The sequence below is a fragment of the Radiomyces spectabilis genome (assembly GCF_025331425.1).
Source record: "Radiomyces spectabilis strain NRRL 2753 chromosome Unknown BYT42scaffold_2, whole genome shotgun sequence".
Lineage (NCBI taxonomy): Eukaryota > Fungi > Mucoromycota > Mucoromycetes > Mucorales > Radiomycetaceae > Radiomyces > Radiomyces spectabilis.
The window spans coordinates 315,270-330,755 of NW_026251927.1; the positions used below are offsets into that span (position 1 = coordinate 315,270).

Genomic DNA, 15,486 nt, shown 5'->3' on the forward strand with positions numbered 1-15,486 from the left:
CGCTGTCGTCGTCTTCGGATGCTGCAAGATGAGATCGAATAGCCGCTGCTCGCTTTTGACGCTTTTCATTCCGTTCACTGGTGTCATGATCTGCTTCATTTGCCTGCTTATTATCGGCTTGGTGTAATTTGGAATGCTTACGCTTGAGGCGACTCATTCGACAAATGTAAAAAAGCGGATGCAGACGTGTCGGAAAAACCGTGTTAAGAATTTGGAATTGACAGACGCGGTTTTCCAAAAATTGACGCGTCCGCGGCGTTTCAACACTCCATACATTTAGCGTACCAGCCCTACAGTCTTGCTTTTTATTATTCTTGAGGCATCTCATAAACGATGAGATATATTGTATTTTCACTGTTTTCACTGATAAATAGCAATATTAGTCATAGTTAATCCGGCACAATGAATTGTTTTATTCTGTTAGCATAGGAAGCTACTTTTTGTTGTTGTGCAACTAAATTACAAATTTATGGTATGATTAAGTGAGGATATACTGATGTTTGGGAGGAATATTAATTAATGGCTTTTAAGCAGAAAACGTATCGCCGTGAATGGATGCAAAGACCATAAAAACACACGCGAATACGAACACTACAGCGACCATAATAAAACTGCCCCAGCCGGCCTGTACAAAGGATCGCTGATTCGCCAACAACATCTGATCCTTGAAATATCTCCTCAGCGTAATAAGGAAAGAGCAAATGCCAATACAGACAAAGAGGTAACCAAACGGTTGTCGAGCCCGCTCTTGAAGATTGTTTGAGTCATCGCCACTCTCCTCACTGTCAACCGCCGGCAGTCGGAATTTAAGTAATACGGTAAATCCTTTTGTATATTTATCATTAGCAGAGTATCTCGTCTTAACAGCGAATACATTTGATGAATACCGAGTATCATGAGGGTGCAGGAAAGTCGAAAACCAGTAAGCCAATTGCGCTCGTTCGCCAGTTGATCTCGAGCCATGCTGCCTTTGTTCGGTAGGATTAAGGAGAAGTCCAGCCAGCTTTGATGACGCATAACTAGCGAAGTCGCTTGCGGAGACCTCGCGCTGGTGCTTTGTTGCGTATCCATGGTAGGTCTATTGGATGACAGGATTCAAAAGGGAATTGTGTGAAACTATAATGGTTGGGTGACACAGTCAAAGCGGACGAATGTCGGAGTTTAGGTGTAAGTCATTCTATTCTGTGGCTTGAATGAAAAAGTTGCATGACAGGCCACCTTATTTTGAGCCGAACACAGACGTGCCGAACAACAAGAGCAGTGACAATGTCAGACGATCACAAGAATATCGGGATAATGGAACCAGAAACTGAGCTCTCTATGGATGACAGAGCAGGTGCCATTGATATAGTAGTGGATCTCCCTGCGACCGAAGCCATGGCTGTCGATCAGCAACCGAAATGCGAAATATGTCACCTTCATGCCTGGAAATACCGCTGTCCACGCTGCAGCATGCGTACATGCTCATTGGATTGCGTGAAAGCTCACAAGAAGGAGAACAACTGTTCCGGTGAAAGGAGCAAGACTCACTTTGTGCCTCGCAAAGAATACGACTACAGAACTATGATGAGTGGTAAAATGACGTCTCGAGATTCTTCTGATCTGGACTATTTTCTAACTCTACTCTTTAGATTATGTATACCTGGAAGACATGGCGAGACAATCCGATACATTTACTCGAGAACGTACGACATCAAACAGAAACTCCAAATCAAAAGACGCCAAACTTCGGTTACTCGTCCGACAAGCGCGACAGCTGGGTATCTTGTACGATGTCCTTCCTGCTGGCATGTCGCGGCGCAAGCAAAGTCAGACAATCTACAGTCAAAAGTAGGATTCAGCGATTACTTTTCTTTTGGCACTGGATGATGTGCTAACGATGCCTATTTTTGTAGCTCAAAGCAGCTTTTTTGGACGGTGGAATGTTTCTTTTGTCACTCAGATCATCAAGAACGTGTATTAGAGCACTCGTAAGTCAAGTAATGAAAGACGCAATTAGGAGATCACTGTTGATGAATATCTTTTCAAAAGCATTTCACATCGCAAGTCGTTGAGGGAATTTCTTAACAACTTGCTGTTTGTTGAGAACCCTGTTGGCGGAGGGTCTTACGGTGCCATTCGGCATCAGCTGCGGGACTTTACTTTGGCGAATATGGACAATTTGGTTATTGGCTTGAAGAAGGAAGGCCAACGACGTACTTTTATCAATGTAACCAATCTCCTGGACCTTTCCATGGCCGATGTGTTACGAGGAGAACGTATCATTGAATTCCCGACCTTTTATGTTTGGCTTGCTGGACAGGTCGATGCAGACCTTAGTTGGGAAGAAAAGACACTTTGCGTGCCTCAAGACTCGAAATCAGATTCGACCAACCGTGCGGAAAAGCGTGATACCCATAGCGCTGGCAGTGCAGATAAGAAGGATGACGGTGATAGCGTCGCCGAAGACGACAGTGATGAGGACAGCGATTCAGATAGTGACGATGAGAGCGACAGCAGTGATGAGGAAGATAAAGAAGACGAGAATGCTCAAGCTAAACAGTCCGATCAAGTTCAATCGGAGGAGTCCCTAGGAGGTACTGAAAACATCAAGCCAGGCACTACCGCTGCAGCGCAAGTATCAGTTTCCGAGGAGGAGCAGCAGGAGACTGTCTAGCTGGGAAATGGCGATTGGAAGGAAGAACATATTTCTTCGAACATGGAAACCCCATACAGTTCTCCGTGTCAGAGGTATTCACAATTTTAAAAGAATAGTGTCATATCATTTTTATCAAGTATTTATTCCAAAATCACTGTAAATAAGTCCATACATTATTTTTAGAGCATTCATATTATTCAATTTGTTACTTGAAGGCCTTTATCAAATAAAAATAGATCCTTAGACATTGCTTCTTGCAGTGATCTATTATGTTGAGAAAGCTCGTAAATCTAGCCTTCCTATTGGTGTGAGGATCAGGCCTCAAAGTGTGCCTCGAAGTAGCCGAAAAAAAAAGAATTGCATTTGCATGGTTCATCCAATTTATGCCTCATTAAGATAAAAAGAAATCATTGAATTGGAGTAGAGTGGCGAGGTTCCATGTGGGGATGATACTGACAAAAGGAAATAACGAAGTCATGTTCATCGCCAAACGTAGGACACAGTTACGAGAGCTGTCTTGCTTTTCACCAATCAGATTGTCCAAGGTCATCGAGGTTTTTGGCAGTGGCTTAATTTTCTCCGACTGGACGAACTCCTTGCACTAGCGCCAAAATACACCGTTGATAGCCTGTAGCTTCTTCATATTCACTAAGGCACGAAGAATGCAAACTATAGGTGAGCAACTCCAATCGAAATGTACTCACTGGTGACTACCAACTGCATTCTGAGGTAATCGTCTCTGTAAAGGTAGGTTACCGATAGAAACAATGCTTCCTTGGTTTGAGGAGGAGATAATGACATATTGAAAGAATATCTGGACTTATGGAGAGATGAGGATTCCATGTCTAATGAGAGGTTGGAGTGGTGATGTCTGCGTCGGATATGTAAGTGATCATGTTGAATACAGAGGCTCTTCATCAATTCAGAAGCCTGCACTCTCGAAAATTGCCAGGGTACGTTGCTTCTTAACCATGATATTGCTTGGTTCTGACGATATTGATGAATACAACCTTGTGTATGTCGAACTTGTATGTTGAATCGACAATGGTGCTTTCAGGCATGCATCTTGCCTTCAAATTGGAGGCCTTGTGACAGAATGTCCACCTCACTGATTTTGTTTATTGTATAATTGGCAACGTAGCCCTTGGCTTAAGGACACAAGAAATAACCAAGTAAGCATCCCTTAATTTTTGGACTTGGCAAAGTGATCATACTTGTTTTCCAGATCCTTTTAATGACATATCTTTCCTTTCAGCTTGAAAAACACGAGACAGTCTGAAGGTTCAATCAGCTTTAAAAATTTGATATATCATCTGTTAGGATTAAAGATGTAAAGTCCAAGGTGTCAATGATGAAACCGAAAATAGAATGAGTTTATCACACAATGAACGCTGATGGGTATTTACAATGATGGCAAAAATGATAAAATACTGAGTGTTTTTCACACAAAATAAAACATTGTTCTCCAAAATGGGTAAACCATGACGTACCCGAGATAGTAAGCAAAACGAAGGCCTTTAGAAAGTGTTCTCATGCTAGCCTTCTTGATTTATCTTTCTCTTCTAATCACATATCACGAATAAAGGTGTATATAAAACGGACCGAAAACAACTGTAACATCCTCAAAGACCACCTTTTAATCGGCAAGAGCTTGAAGAAGACCGCTATTGAGGTGTACAAGTACTGCATTGCCGCTACTCGGTAGTGCGTAATATGATGAAGGAGTTAGGCTTCGGAACGCGCATTAAGGCCAAGAAGCCTCGCCTGACTTTCACATATTGCCTTGGCTTTGGTGAAGCCAAAGTTAACCAGCAATCTGGTGCCCGGTCCAGCCTTTGCAATGATATGCTGCGTCTGATTACCTTCTGTAAAATACCTTGATGTCAAAAAGTTGGACGGAGCGATCCTATTTCAAATTCATGGTAAGGAAAATAAAAAAAGGCCAACATCCTATAGCACTGACAATTTCTCGTTCCAGGCATGCATGGCACTTCTTTCTTGATACAATTGGTAGCCACTGGTGCATACACCTTTATTGAACTTGCCCATCTACAATTTGCTGATGGCTTGGAAAACTTGCCTTCCTTTTGCACCTTGGCGAATATCAAGAAGCTACTGGCTATCCTCAATGTCATTTGGCGCTACTGCAAGGAGTCCGACCAGCCTGAGAAAATTAAAGCTAGATGTGCCAAAAACTTACGTATTGAGTGATAAACGTGCCTTTATCCGATATGTTACTTTAAATTAAGTCCTTCGTAACCGCGTCATATTTTTGTGTCAGCACTTGATTGGGATTGGTTTTTGGGTTATCAATTGTGGCAGCAAAAGCTAATTCTGTAGATGAAATTTATTCACAAATTTATGCATAGATGAAAAAGTACGATGAGGTGTGGTAACATGTTGGGTTGCGTAGAGTATGTGGTTGTTCGAATGTCGGGAGAAGGGATTTTAGCGCAGCATTCGCAAAGCTGTTTGGATCTTCACGATGTGCTGACAAAAGTCATTTGGAAGATGGGACTTGGAAGTCGAAGGGAGTGCTTCGAACCACGTCAATATCGGTCGGATGTTGGATATTGTGTTATTATGCAAGACGAGCATGCCGCGGGCAGCTGTCACCTGTATGGTGAGATCTATGAATAGTTGAAATAAGAACAAAATCCGCGGATGTCACGGTCCTGCAGATTTTGCACCTACCTTCAGGCGGCATATCTGTTACTGAAAGTATATGTAAAAGGCGATCGCGAATGAATCGGACACCCTTCTTTTCTTGTTCCGTATCATTTTTCGGTAAACCGAATTGGCCAAGTAGTACTATACAGCAATGAAGATATCAGTAAAGAATCATTAATGAGGTAAAAATCATGGTGCATACCCATGAGCTCCAAGGCGATATCGGCAAGGGCTTCCTCATTCATCATTGGCCAGACTACGTTACGAACAAAGTCGTCATAAACGATGTTCCAGTGCGTCATGTGATAGAATGCCAATTCCAGGGATTTCACGAGATTGAATCGCAAATCTTCAAAAGCCGCTAAAAGATACCATCGTTGTGAGTTTGATGAAAATTTCAATCGCACAAGCAATAGTGTTTTACCTGGATTGAGAGTACTCAGGACTTTAAAGTCTTCAATTTGGAAAAGCGTCGCAAATTCTTTGATGACATTCTCAAGCGGTGGCACTTGTTCCAGGGATCGCCAGCCAAGAATATTAGAAAGCGTTCGGTATATATTCTTCAACTAGGATAAAATTAAGCGTTAAACGATGCGTCTTGATCGCGGAATACGACAACTTACTGGTTCAGTTACGGTTTTCCTTGCCATGACACTTTCGAGCGTTTTGATAACCAGATCGGTACCTAATACGTCGAGGAAAGAGTGAGCTAATTGTGCGTGTTGTTCGTTTCTCGGAGCGAATTGCATCGAACTCATAACTCACCTGCAGCATTCACTTCGGGTGGTTTATGGAGTGACAAGATAATAGGACATACAAGAGCCACATTGAGTGTGGTCGTAAGAACATTTGATTCCAAAGGCATAGTGCGACATAGATCATAGCAGAAGCATCGCAATCGTTGTAAATCGTTTGTTGTTCTACAAAGCACAGATATGAGACGCGCATACCGACTATGATGAATAATAAAGAAGGGAAGAAAGCGTGAGACAATGGAATGCACAAAAACTTTGACCTGGCAACCTTACCACGACAAATTGACTTTGGACGCTTTGATGTGAGAGAAGGCTTTTCCGATAGCCCATGTCAAAACTTTATCATAAAGATCCTGCTATAAAACATGTGTGTCAGCAAACGGGAGAATAAAAAGTTGCCATTGGTCGGTCTGCCCCTCTTTAATTGACCTTCCCTTCTTTCCCATTTATGCCAATCGAACCAAATTTTCCATGTTTAGTCACCTTGTCATATTTAGCAATCAAGAAATACAAGAACCAGGCAATGTTCCTTTCTCGATGATCCCACCACGTCGGACAGGTCAGCATGTAATTCGTTATACCATATTGGAGATATGTGAAGGTTGTGTTCTTCGAGATAGGATTACCGTGGCTCTTGAGTGATTGATAAAAGCCATCCAGACATGCAAGTAACAAATCGAGTTTGTCTTTCGCTAATTCGTTCATCTCATCGAAATGCTGGGAAATATAATCTGGCGTTTCTTTTGCAAATTCTTCGATACGTGCCTTGAGCACTACAAAAGAGGGTCAATTGAGAAGACCTACATTACCCGAACCCTAAAACAAGAAAATCAATACCTACAAGTCACTGTATCTGTGTTAGGGACAATTTTAGACTCGGATTCTGGAATTGGAGTCATTTTCACTCGTTTAGTCGTTCTCTTTTCGCTGGCCGAGGATGCTTTCTCTGGAGTGGGTGTTGTACGTTTACGGCTAAGAGACGCCATGCTGCTCGGTAAACGGGCTTTTGCAAACTTTTCCAGCTTTGACGGTCGGGCTTTTCTGGTCATCTTTGAAGATGATGGCACGGTGACACTGGATTCCGGGACGACCATAGATTGATCGCGCAAAAGTGCCTTTGTCGAAGCATTCATCGCTGCTGCTGATGATGTTTTGGTGAGGGTATTGGTAGAGGCGGTAGTGGGCACACCTGTGGATGGCGTAGTTTGTGTAGCAGGCGAAGAGACGGCAGGAAGCGCAGAAGAACTGGAAGCAGAGGACGTGCTGGGATTGGTGTCAATGGAAAGACTTCGTTTAAAAGCCGGTGGTGGATTGCTTTGAAGAAGAGGACTGCAAGGTGACGGTGTAGGAGAGCTACGCGCGGTTTGAGGTCGTGAAGAGGTCACTGGAAGTGTAGTGTGCAACTGCTGCTTGAGCGTTTTATCGCAGACAGCATATTTAGGTCCATTTTCTTCGAAACGAGATGAAGTGCGTGAGATGTCAGAAACTGAGGCGGGGAAATCGACGCTGCCAGCATCAAAAGACTTATCATAGTCATTGTCGTAGGATATGCGCCTTCCTTCTGAAACGAGGTAGGACGGCGACTACCATAAATTAAATTAATAACGAGACCCATTTTATGGTGCAAACAGCATCAACTTACCGAGCTTGGAAATGAAAGTGAAGCTGCTTGGGATTCTGCATTAATCACCAATTGTTCGGTTAATTTTTCTTGCAATACACGCTATAGATTGTGAAAAAAGAAGTGAGTCATTAGCACTCACAATGATTAAGTGATCTAAATAGTACCTTTTGTTTATGAAGCTTGGCATTTTCTTCCATCAACCGCCTCAGTTCATTCATCAGGTGTTGTTGGCCCTGACCAGCAGGAGTAACAGAGCGTCTATCTTTTGAGCGGAGGTGCAGCACTTGGCCGTTTGCATTATTTACATCGTTATCGGTTTCCATGGCATCGCGTTTGGATAAGTGATCTTCATTTTTCGCCAATTTGGCTGCCAGTTTCTTGTTTTCTTGGTATCTATGGCCGAGTTCGTTTCGAAGCACAGTGATTTCTCGATGGGCTGCGACAAGTGCTTCATGAGTATTGTTGTCATTTTGGTCGTTCGTTATATTTTCGTGTTCCTTCAATACACGCATTTCCTCCCGTAGTGTGTTTAATTCGCTATGAGCTGCCTCCAAATCCTCCTTGGCTTCGGTTAGATCGCTCTCGAGCATCATATTTTTAACTTCGATTTCCATGAACTCATCACCGGCGCGTTTCGCTTCGCTTTCTTTCTTGGCCAGTTCCTGTTTTAACCGTGCGATTTCCTCATCTTTGCTCTTAGCGGCGGCATTGGCTCTTTTTGAATGATGTGAATGGAACTGCTTAACAAGATGGTTCCACTATTTGCATACATACCTCTTGCGAATCTTTTGTTCGCTTTCTTTCAGTTGCTCCTGCAAATCGTCGACTCTGGCCTTCAACTGGACAACAAGAAACTAAAAACATATAAAATCAATGAACTGAATGCTTGTAAGGTATTGCTCGATTTGCTCTTACATCTTCCTTGCCGTTATTTTGTTTGACTGGTTCCACTTGGCGTTCGCGGTCGGTAGACTTTTTTAGCTGCGCTTCTACTTCTTGCACACGCGCCGAGAGCTGAGATTCGACATTGATGGATGTTTCACGAAGGCGGCCAAGATCGATTCGCGCCGTAGTCAGTTCCTTCTCGAGTTCCAGCTTGCTCTGGTTCAACGCCGCCACTTCTTCAACCAAGCTGGCAATTCGAGCTTTATCTTCGCTCGACTCTAATACAGATCGTGATAGACTATCAGTGATACTGCTATTATCGTTTAATAGAATTCAAGATTACCCTTCTTAGCTGTTTCAAGGGTGCGCAGCAAACGATTGGTAGCGATGATGCGACCTTTGATGAATTTGATGGCATCGTTTGATTGAACAGCGGATAGCGTGGATTGAATGTCTTGTTCGTTGTCAATGTCCTTCGGTTCCGAAGACCGATGCTTGTCAGGCAGTCGGGGATCTTCTGTTTCACTCATTCCTGTCAATTAAACAAGCTAAAAGACGGTGCGGTAAGCCCTTTTTTTTACTGCTTCATCCAATTTTTTTTTTTCTTCTGCAGGATCATGAAACTTTATTCGGGTAATGAATGGTTTTTCGCTTTTCGCGTGACTGCATTTACTTTATGAAATGTGGGTTCAGTCTTTTTTTTATTTTTATAAACCAAGCACACATTCTTTGGCATGGACCAATTCGACGAAAGCTTGATGGGTGGGAGTCGGTATGCCCCGTTCTTGACCGCGCTTGCAAATGTATCCGTTAATATAATCCACCTCAGTAAGGCGTCCGGCGCGGATGTCCTGAAGGGTAGAACAGACGTTTTCAGCGGCCAATCGGCTGATGCTGCAGACCGAGTCGAAGAGAGATTCAAACGTTTCCCCGGGCAAATCCTTTCCGAAAACCATGGTGGCTTCTTGGCATAATTTACGCATTAAAGATTCAGCAAATGGATTATCGTATATCAAAGCGCCATTTTTCGCATCCAAAAGAGTGGCCACAGGATTGATACTGGCATTGATGATCAATTTTTTCAGCATTCGTCTTTGAATTTCCTCCCAGGGATAGACAGCCGCGCTAAGATCAGGAATCGAGGTAAAAGAGTTTTCTACTTCGCTTGATGTTTGCTTGTTGCTCGTAGGGTAGTATCCGAGAACAAGTGCTTCATGATCATTCCAGCCAGAATAATGGGCAATCTCAAACGGTGCCTTTCTGTGCACCGCATGTCGATTGACTCCGAGCATGATCCGCGGAGATGTTTTCGGCCACAGCGTGTGAATTACTTTTTCGGCTGTTCCCATACCATTTTGCAATAAAATGATGGTGCTACTTTCTTTCAAACGAGGAACAATAGGGCGCAAGGCGTCGACGGTATGATGCGCCTTTGTTGACACTACAAGAGCGTCAATATCGGATGTGGCGCCAATATCTTCAGCGACAGTCGCTTCAAAGTCAGGCACCAGGGTGGTTTTTCCTGAACGTTCATATTTAATGGTTCTTTTGCGACTTTCAAAGTCGTGCCAATGCTGTCGAGAGCGAAGAAGAAGAGTGACTTCATGATGCGGACGTAATTGCGAGGCTATATGGCAACCGATGGCGCCGGTTCCAAGAATGTGAAAACGCATGGGGGTGAAAGAGGCGCAATGGAACGACGGATGTTGCTGTCAACCAACTTATATCGTGCGTCGGGGATTTTTGCATGGTAAAAAAAGTCAGACTGAAGTGGTACCAGTGGGTCAGCGCAGCAGTAGTCTATTTGCAGCGTTTTTCCCGTTTATGGTTCGCCACAAAAGGACTTTTTGTACAGGAAAGAGGACAACAGAGAAGTATACATGGATTTATTGGAAATAAGGTGGAATGGGTGGGCGTAAAAAAGGAACTGCGGTTGCGGGGTGTGCTGCCCTGTCATCTTTTTTTTTCTGCACAAGGTGGGAATTTTCTGTGCGGGTGGCTTATCCTTGGAACCGTTGGAGCTGTCCCCAAGTTTGTGCTCCGTGCTGCCGAACGGGCTTCATCCACTTCCGCTATCACCATGTCGCAGATACCACGCCAGGAAATTCATGCTCTTTACCGTTCCTACCTGCGCCTGGTACGGGATTGGCCAGCAGATAAAGTACGACCTAATCGCGACATGAAGCAGATGCTGGCCAAGCGAGTGGAAGAGACTTTTCGACAACCGTTGCAGAGTGAAACTGAAGTTTTCAACATTGATAAAGCCAAAAAGCAGCTGGATGCACTTGAACGATTACTGGATAATGAATTCAAGCTAAAGGTGTGTTGTCATTGTGACAATTAGGTATGATCGTTGGCTCATATGATTATTTTTAGTATCCCTTGTCGGACAAAATCTTGTCACCTGCAAGCAATCCCAAATACTATTCAAGTCTTATCTCCTCTCTGAGCAAAGATGGCAAGAGCTCCCTAGCAAGATTATTCAACAAATAAACCACCCAATTACTTCATATATTGTGCAGCGATATCTTATTGTTGCGACGTTGCTTATATTATTTTATACAGACGGTCAAAGTTCGATTATTCCATGATATGTCCTATACCACTGCTTCACAGACAGCATCCAGTTGCACGTGTAACGCTTTCTATCGTCATCCGGAAACTACTCTACTACTTTGTGATGCAGGGCAGATTCTACATGCTCGATAACTTTCTTTTCTTTTGATGCGCACGAAATTCTACGGCTCTACGGTGGAGGTATATTGCGATTCTGAGAAAGAACTACAGCGAAAAATAGTTTGATGGTGTGAAGTTTGGTTTTTGGAGACTGAATAGGGCAGTGCACCAATACAATTATACATGGACAGCAATTTTTTTTTTTTAAAAAAAAAGTGAGCATACGAACTTAAAGGGAGAGAAAGGGAGTCACCGTCTACAATAGTGCGAATATTTAAAAATGAATCTATGCTTGCTTATTTAGGACCGATCATGTCTTCGGGACGGACCCATTGCTGGAATTGTTCCTCGGTCAAGACGCCCAAAGAGATGGCAGCTTCCTTCAAGGTAGTGCCTTCCTTGTGAGCCTTCTTGGCACATTTGGCAGCATTATCATAGCCAATATGAGGGTTCAGAGCAGTCACCAACATCAAACTTTCGTTCATGATGTCGTTGATCTTCTTTTCATTAGCTTCGATACCGACAACGCAGTTCTTCGTGAAAGACACAGAGGCATCGGACAAAAGACGAATAGACTGGATCAAATTCTTGATCATCACAGGCTTGAACACGTTAAGCTAAAATAGCGCACAATTTCCGTGATTAAAATCATAGTTTGCATTGACAAATGAACATTTCATAAATAAAACATACCTCAAAGTGGCCGTTGGAGCCAGCAATAGAGACGGTGGTGTTGTTACCCATCACCTGAGCGCAGACCATGGTCATAGCTTCACACTGAGTAGGGTTCACTTTACCAGGCATGATCGAGCTACCGGGTTCGTTTTCAGGGAGAGAAAGTTCACCCAAACCACAACGAGGACCGGAGCCGAGGAAACGGATATCGTTGGCAATCTTCATCAACGAAACGGCCACAGTGTTCAGCGCACCATGAGCTTCAACAATAGCATCATGAGCAGCAAGGGCTTCAAACTTGTTGGGAGCAGTCTTGAAGGGAAGACCGGTGATTTGAGCGATAGCATCAGCGATCTTGGAATCGAAACCCTTGCGAGTGTTCAAACCGGTACCAACGGCAGTACCACCCTGAGCCAAGTTGTAAAGACGTTCCAAGGTACCTTCGACACGCTGGATACCATAGGTCAATTGCTGAACGTAACCAGAGAATTCCTGACCAAGGGTTAAAGGAGTAGCATCCTGCAAGTGAGTGCGGCCGATCTTGATGATGTGATTGAATTCATCAGCTTTCTTCTGGAGAGCATCACGGAGCTGGGTAAGAGCAGGAACGAGACGATGGTTGATTTCAACAACAGCCGCAACATGCATAGCAGTAGGGAACCTATGGAAAAATATATATAAGTCAACGAGTTCCTCTCATTGTCCACTGAACTCCCCCCGGGGTGCTCCGTTTCACTGTCTATAAATTTCTCGATTCGATCGCCATTATTTCTTATTTAATGCACACTTACGTATCGTTGGAAGACTGACTCATGTTGACATGGTCGTTGGGATGAACGGGGTTCTTGCTGCCGAGTTCACCACCGAGCATTTCGATGGCACGGTTGGAAATGACCTATATTCCAAAATTAGCGAAATTGTGTATGAAATCTTTGTTTATCTATTGTTACACGTACCTCATTCACGTTCATGCTACACAAACGCGGGAAATTTTTTTTGTGATGATGAGCAATCAAATCATGCAACGACCATGGAACACAAGTCACAACTTACTTGGTTTGGGTGCCAGAACCCGTTTGCCAGACAACAAGGGGGAAGTGGTCGAGCAAAGTACCGTCAATCACCTGGTGAAAGATGGTATCGAGAATAACAATAAGTGTCGTGAGGAACACGTATCGCAACGAAGTTCGTTCTTCCCCTCACTGACTTACCTCATCCGCAGCCTTCTGAATAGCTTCACCGACCTTGGGATCCAAGCCGTAGGTCATGTTGACGGTAGCAGCGGCCTTCTTCAACACACCGAAAGCCTTGATAAGTGGCTCGGGCATACGCTCACGGGGACCACCAATATCAAAGTTTTGAAGCGATCTAGAAACGTCGCGTTAACTCTTGAGTCTGCCACGGCGGCATTCGTTGATTGAGACAGGCGATGAAGGAAGCCGGTCGGGAGTATAATAACATTACCTTTGAGTCTGAGCGCCCCAATATCTGTCAGCAGGGACCTGCAAGTCACCGAAAGTGTCGCGCTCGGCACGGAACTTTTGCTATAGTTGGACAAAAACGGGTATTGGCATAAAGTTTCGGGCAGTGGGGACTTTTAGTTTTTGAAGAACAGGGAACATACCAAGGCAGCAGCGGCCGAGCTGAACAAGCGGGTTTGACGGGCAGCCGCCGATTTGAGTTGAGAGTTCGCTGTCAAGGATCGCAACATGATGAATGAAGAAAGAGGAATGAGTGAAGGAAGAGAAAAAAAAAAAAGAAAAAAGGGGGATCCTCCACAAAAGACCGGGGGGTTGCCTATTTAAAACACCGACTAAGCACACCGCCTTTGGCTTTTTCCCATTTGGTCATGACGTGCCTGTGGGATTGAACGATTCCAAACTTGGAATCGATGGTTATTGAAATAATTGAGACTAAAAAGAAGGTAAACATGCTGTTTATTTAGCTGATTTAGACATCGATGACTCTGCTCAACTTTTGAACTCTATTCAGTAACAAATCGCCCTGTTTGATCACTGTCTGATATTGTGCATTCTTGGCATCAGGGCGGTTGGTCTCAATGACACCGTTCACCTTATCAATCACACAGTTGAGGCGTCCTGCTGCAATGAACTTGTATAATTCCCTGAAATGGTGCGACAAAAAATATCAATGTTAGTTACAGCGCTTATGAACATGATCTGCATTTTTTATCGCTTTTACCGGTCAATGTAATCTTCTGTAACACCAAACGCCTGTGCCATGCTGGCAAGGGTGAGAGATCGGTAACTTTCCAACAGCTGTGCATAGGCCACGATACGCATTTCTCGTACATAGTAGCGCATATGAGGATAGAGATAACGGGATGTGCGTAAATGAGTTTGTTCCACATCAGCTACAATGTCCAACCATCGTTACTGTCAGTCAAACGCCCTGCTACGAGAAAGACAAAACAGTAGAATTTACCTAATGCGCGGAAGAATTGAGCATAGTTGCAGTTATATAAGCTGGTCATGTAATCTTCCAAATGAGGAATATCCGAAATGACTTCCAAAATCTCGGGAGCATCCAACACCTAAAAGCAAAGCAACACAGTGAGCAAATATAGTTACCTTCACTAAATCATACCAAAGGAGGGCCGAGCTTACCTTTTTCTTAATATCCACCCGTTGCATACTGATTAAGCTGGTTAAAACGGCGTATTTGACAAAGTCTTGGTAAGACATCATTTCTGTGCTTGTGAATGTGCTCAATGTGTCGATGAACAATTGAGCGGCGCCTTTGAAGTCGCGGATAGACATCAGATAAACACCTTCGTAAGCCTTCAATCGATTACGACGATCCCAGTCACCGCCTTGTTCGATCAACTCCTTTAATTTATCGATATTTGATCGCACAAGGTTGTCATCGCCAAAGAAAAATCCGATACGCACAAGGGCAAACACGATATCGATGCGTGTACCAAGCGTGATGGACTTGGCAAGAAGTTCGTTATATTGAGCCAACGCTTTGTCCTACAAGAACATCATTTGTTGGCATTTTCATCACATCGACGTTTCTTTCCAAGAAAAAAAAATCGTACCTTGTCACCAATGGTGGCGTAGTAGTCTGCTTTGCCCAGTAAAGCTTCGTTTACTTCAGTTTCACCCTGATTCTGCTCGGCGTCAGTCACTTTCTCGTCGAATTTTTGTAATGCTTCAGTGTTTGCCGCTTCCATGCGAGTGTATAACTGCTGATCAAAAGGGATACTGAATTCGTCGACGATAATCTTATAGAAAGGAGCCATATCTGATGCAAACGATGAGTGCACTGTCAGCAATCCAACAACAGATATAGGTTGCAACTTACTCTTCTCTTCAATGGCCTTCAACAGCTCTTTTTTAGACTCTTCCTTCCATTCGGAAGGTCCTTGATTCACAATGAAGCGGTGATGCTATCAAACTGGGCATGAGCGACATTGAGTAAAAACAACTATGGTTAATCATATTTACAGCGAGATAAAGGTCAGGGATCTTGGGGATTTCGTTTTCGTCAGATGGCAAGGACATGATATGTTAAAAAAAGCAAAAAGAGTATGGAATTCA

General features: G+C 43.7%; 9 protein-coding genes across 9 annotated transcripts; 3 read left to right on the forward strand and 6 right to left on the reverse strand.

Moving 5' to 3' along the window:
* Positions 1–280: 280 nt before the first annotated feature.
* BYT42DRAFT_554876 (uncharacterized protein) lies at positions 281–1,164 on the reverse strand. Its single transcript, XM_051566618.1, has 2 exons — positions 888–1,164; positions 281–825 (listed from the first exon to the last, which is right to left on the reverse strand). The coding sequence occupies exons 1-2, from the start codon at positions 1,069–1,071 to the stop codon at positions 527–529; spliced, it is 483 nt and encodes a 160-aa protein (XP_051426853.1). The 5' UTR covers positions 1,072–1,164; the 3' UTR covers positions 281–526.
* Positions 1,050–2,919, forward strand: BYT42DRAFT_554878 (uncharacterized protein). Its single transcript, XM_051566619.1, has 5 exons — positions 1,050–1,072; positions 1,214–1,573; positions 1,632–1,830; positions 1,896–1,970; positions 2,032–2,919. The coding sequence occupies exons 2-5, from the start codon at positions 1,267–1,269 to the stop codon at positions 2,654–2,656; spliced, it is 1,206 nt and encodes a 401-aa protein (XP_051426854.1). The 5' UTR covers positions 1,050–1,072; positions 1,214–1,266; the 3' UTR covers positions 2,657–2,919.
* Positions 2,920–4,228: 1,309 nt separating this feature from the next.
* Positions 4,229–4,679, forward strand: BYT42DRAFT_554880 (uncharacterized protein). The gene has a single exon (XM_051566620.1). It carries the CDS (start codon positions 4,352–4,354, stop codon positions 4,517–4,519), a length of 168 nt encoding a protein of 55 aa, XP_051426855.1. The 5' UTR covers positions 4,229–4,351; the 3' UTR covers positions 4,520–4,679.
* A 274-nt stretch (positions 4,680–4,953) lies between these two features.
* BYT42DRAFT_174635 (uncharacterized protein) lies at positions 4,954–6,596 on the reverse strand. The gene is made up of 7 exons (XM_051562382.1): positions 6,547–6,596; positions 6,074–6,419; positions 5,932–5,993; positions 5,733–5,868; positions 5,511–5,669; positions 5,333–5,449; positions 4,954–5,254 (listed from the first exon to the last, which is right to left on the reverse strand). Exons 2-7 carry the CDS (start codon positions 6,171–6,173, stop codon positions 5,220–5,222), a joined length of 609 nt encoding a protein of 202 aa, XP_051426856.1. The 5' UTR covers positions 6,174–6,419; positions 6,547–6,596; the 3' UTR covers positions 4,954–5,219.
* On the reverse strand, positions 6,582–9,190 carry BYT42DRAFT_174573 (uncharacterized protein). The gene is made up of 7 exons (XM_051562381.1): positions 8,916–9,190; positions 8,603–8,850; positions 8,462–8,541; positions 7,852–8,401; positions 7,706–7,786; positions 6,901–7,646; positions 6,582–6,836 (listed from the first exon to the last, which is right to left on the reverse strand). The coding sequence occupies exons 1-7, from the start codon at positions 9,100–9,102 to the stop codon at positions 6,770–6,772; spliced, it is 1,959 nt and encodes a 652-aa protein (XP_051426857.1). The 5' UTR covers positions 9,103–9,190; the 3' UTR covers positions 6,582–6,769.
* An 89-nt stretch (positions 9,191–9,279) lies between these two features.
* BYT42DRAFT_591705 (2-dehydropantoate 2-reductase) lies at positions 9,280–10,245 on the reverse strand (the record flags this gene model as incomplete). The annotated part of the gene is given in 3 exon segments (XM_051570562.1): positions 9,280–10,146; positions 10,174–10,199; positions 10,212–10,245. 3 exon segments carry the CDS (start codon positions 10,243–10,245, stop codon positions 9,280–9,282), a joined length of 927 nt encoding a protein of 308 aa, XP_051426858.1.
* A 407-nt stretch (positions 10,246–10,652) lies between these two features.
* Positions 10,653–11,065, forward strand: BYT42DRAFT_542563 (uncharacterized protein; the record flags this gene model as incomplete). The annotated part of the gene is made up of 2 exons (XM_051565622.1): positions 10,653–10,892; positions 10,949–11,065. The coding sequence occupies 2 exons, from the start codon at positions 10,653–10,655 to the stop codon at positions 11,063–11,065; spliced, it is 357 nt and encodes a 118-aa protein (XP_051426859.1).
* Positions 11,066–11,544: 479 nt separating this feature from the next.
* Positions 11,545–13,634, reverse strand: BYT42DRAFT_489727 (fumarate hydratase; the record flags this gene model as incomplete). The annotated part of the gene is made up of 8 exons (XM_051563952.1): positions 11,545–11,865; positions 11,942–12,584; positions 12,715–12,818; positions 12,880–12,895; positions 12,977–13,047; positions 13,135–13,291; positions 13,388–13,467; positions 13,548–13,634. The coding sequence occupies 8 exons, from the start codon at positions 13,632–13,634 to the stop codon at positions 11,545–11,547; spliced, it is 1,479 nt and encodes a 492-aa protein (XP_051426860.1).
* A 239-nt stretch (positions 13,635–13,873) lies between these two features.
* BYT42DRAFT_490801 (26S proteasome subunit RPN7-domain-containing protein) lies at positions 13,874–15,188 on the reverse strand (the record flags this gene model as incomplete). The annotated part of the gene is made up of 5 exons (XM_051564028.1): positions 13,874–14,048; positions 14,126–14,297; positions 14,369–14,477; positions 14,551–14,916; positions 14,985–15,188. 5 exons carry the CDS (start codon positions 15,186–15,188, stop codon positions 13,874–13,876), a joined length of 1,026 nt encoding a protein of 341 aa, XP_051426861.1.
* Positions 15,189–15,486: the final 298 nt, after the last annotated feature.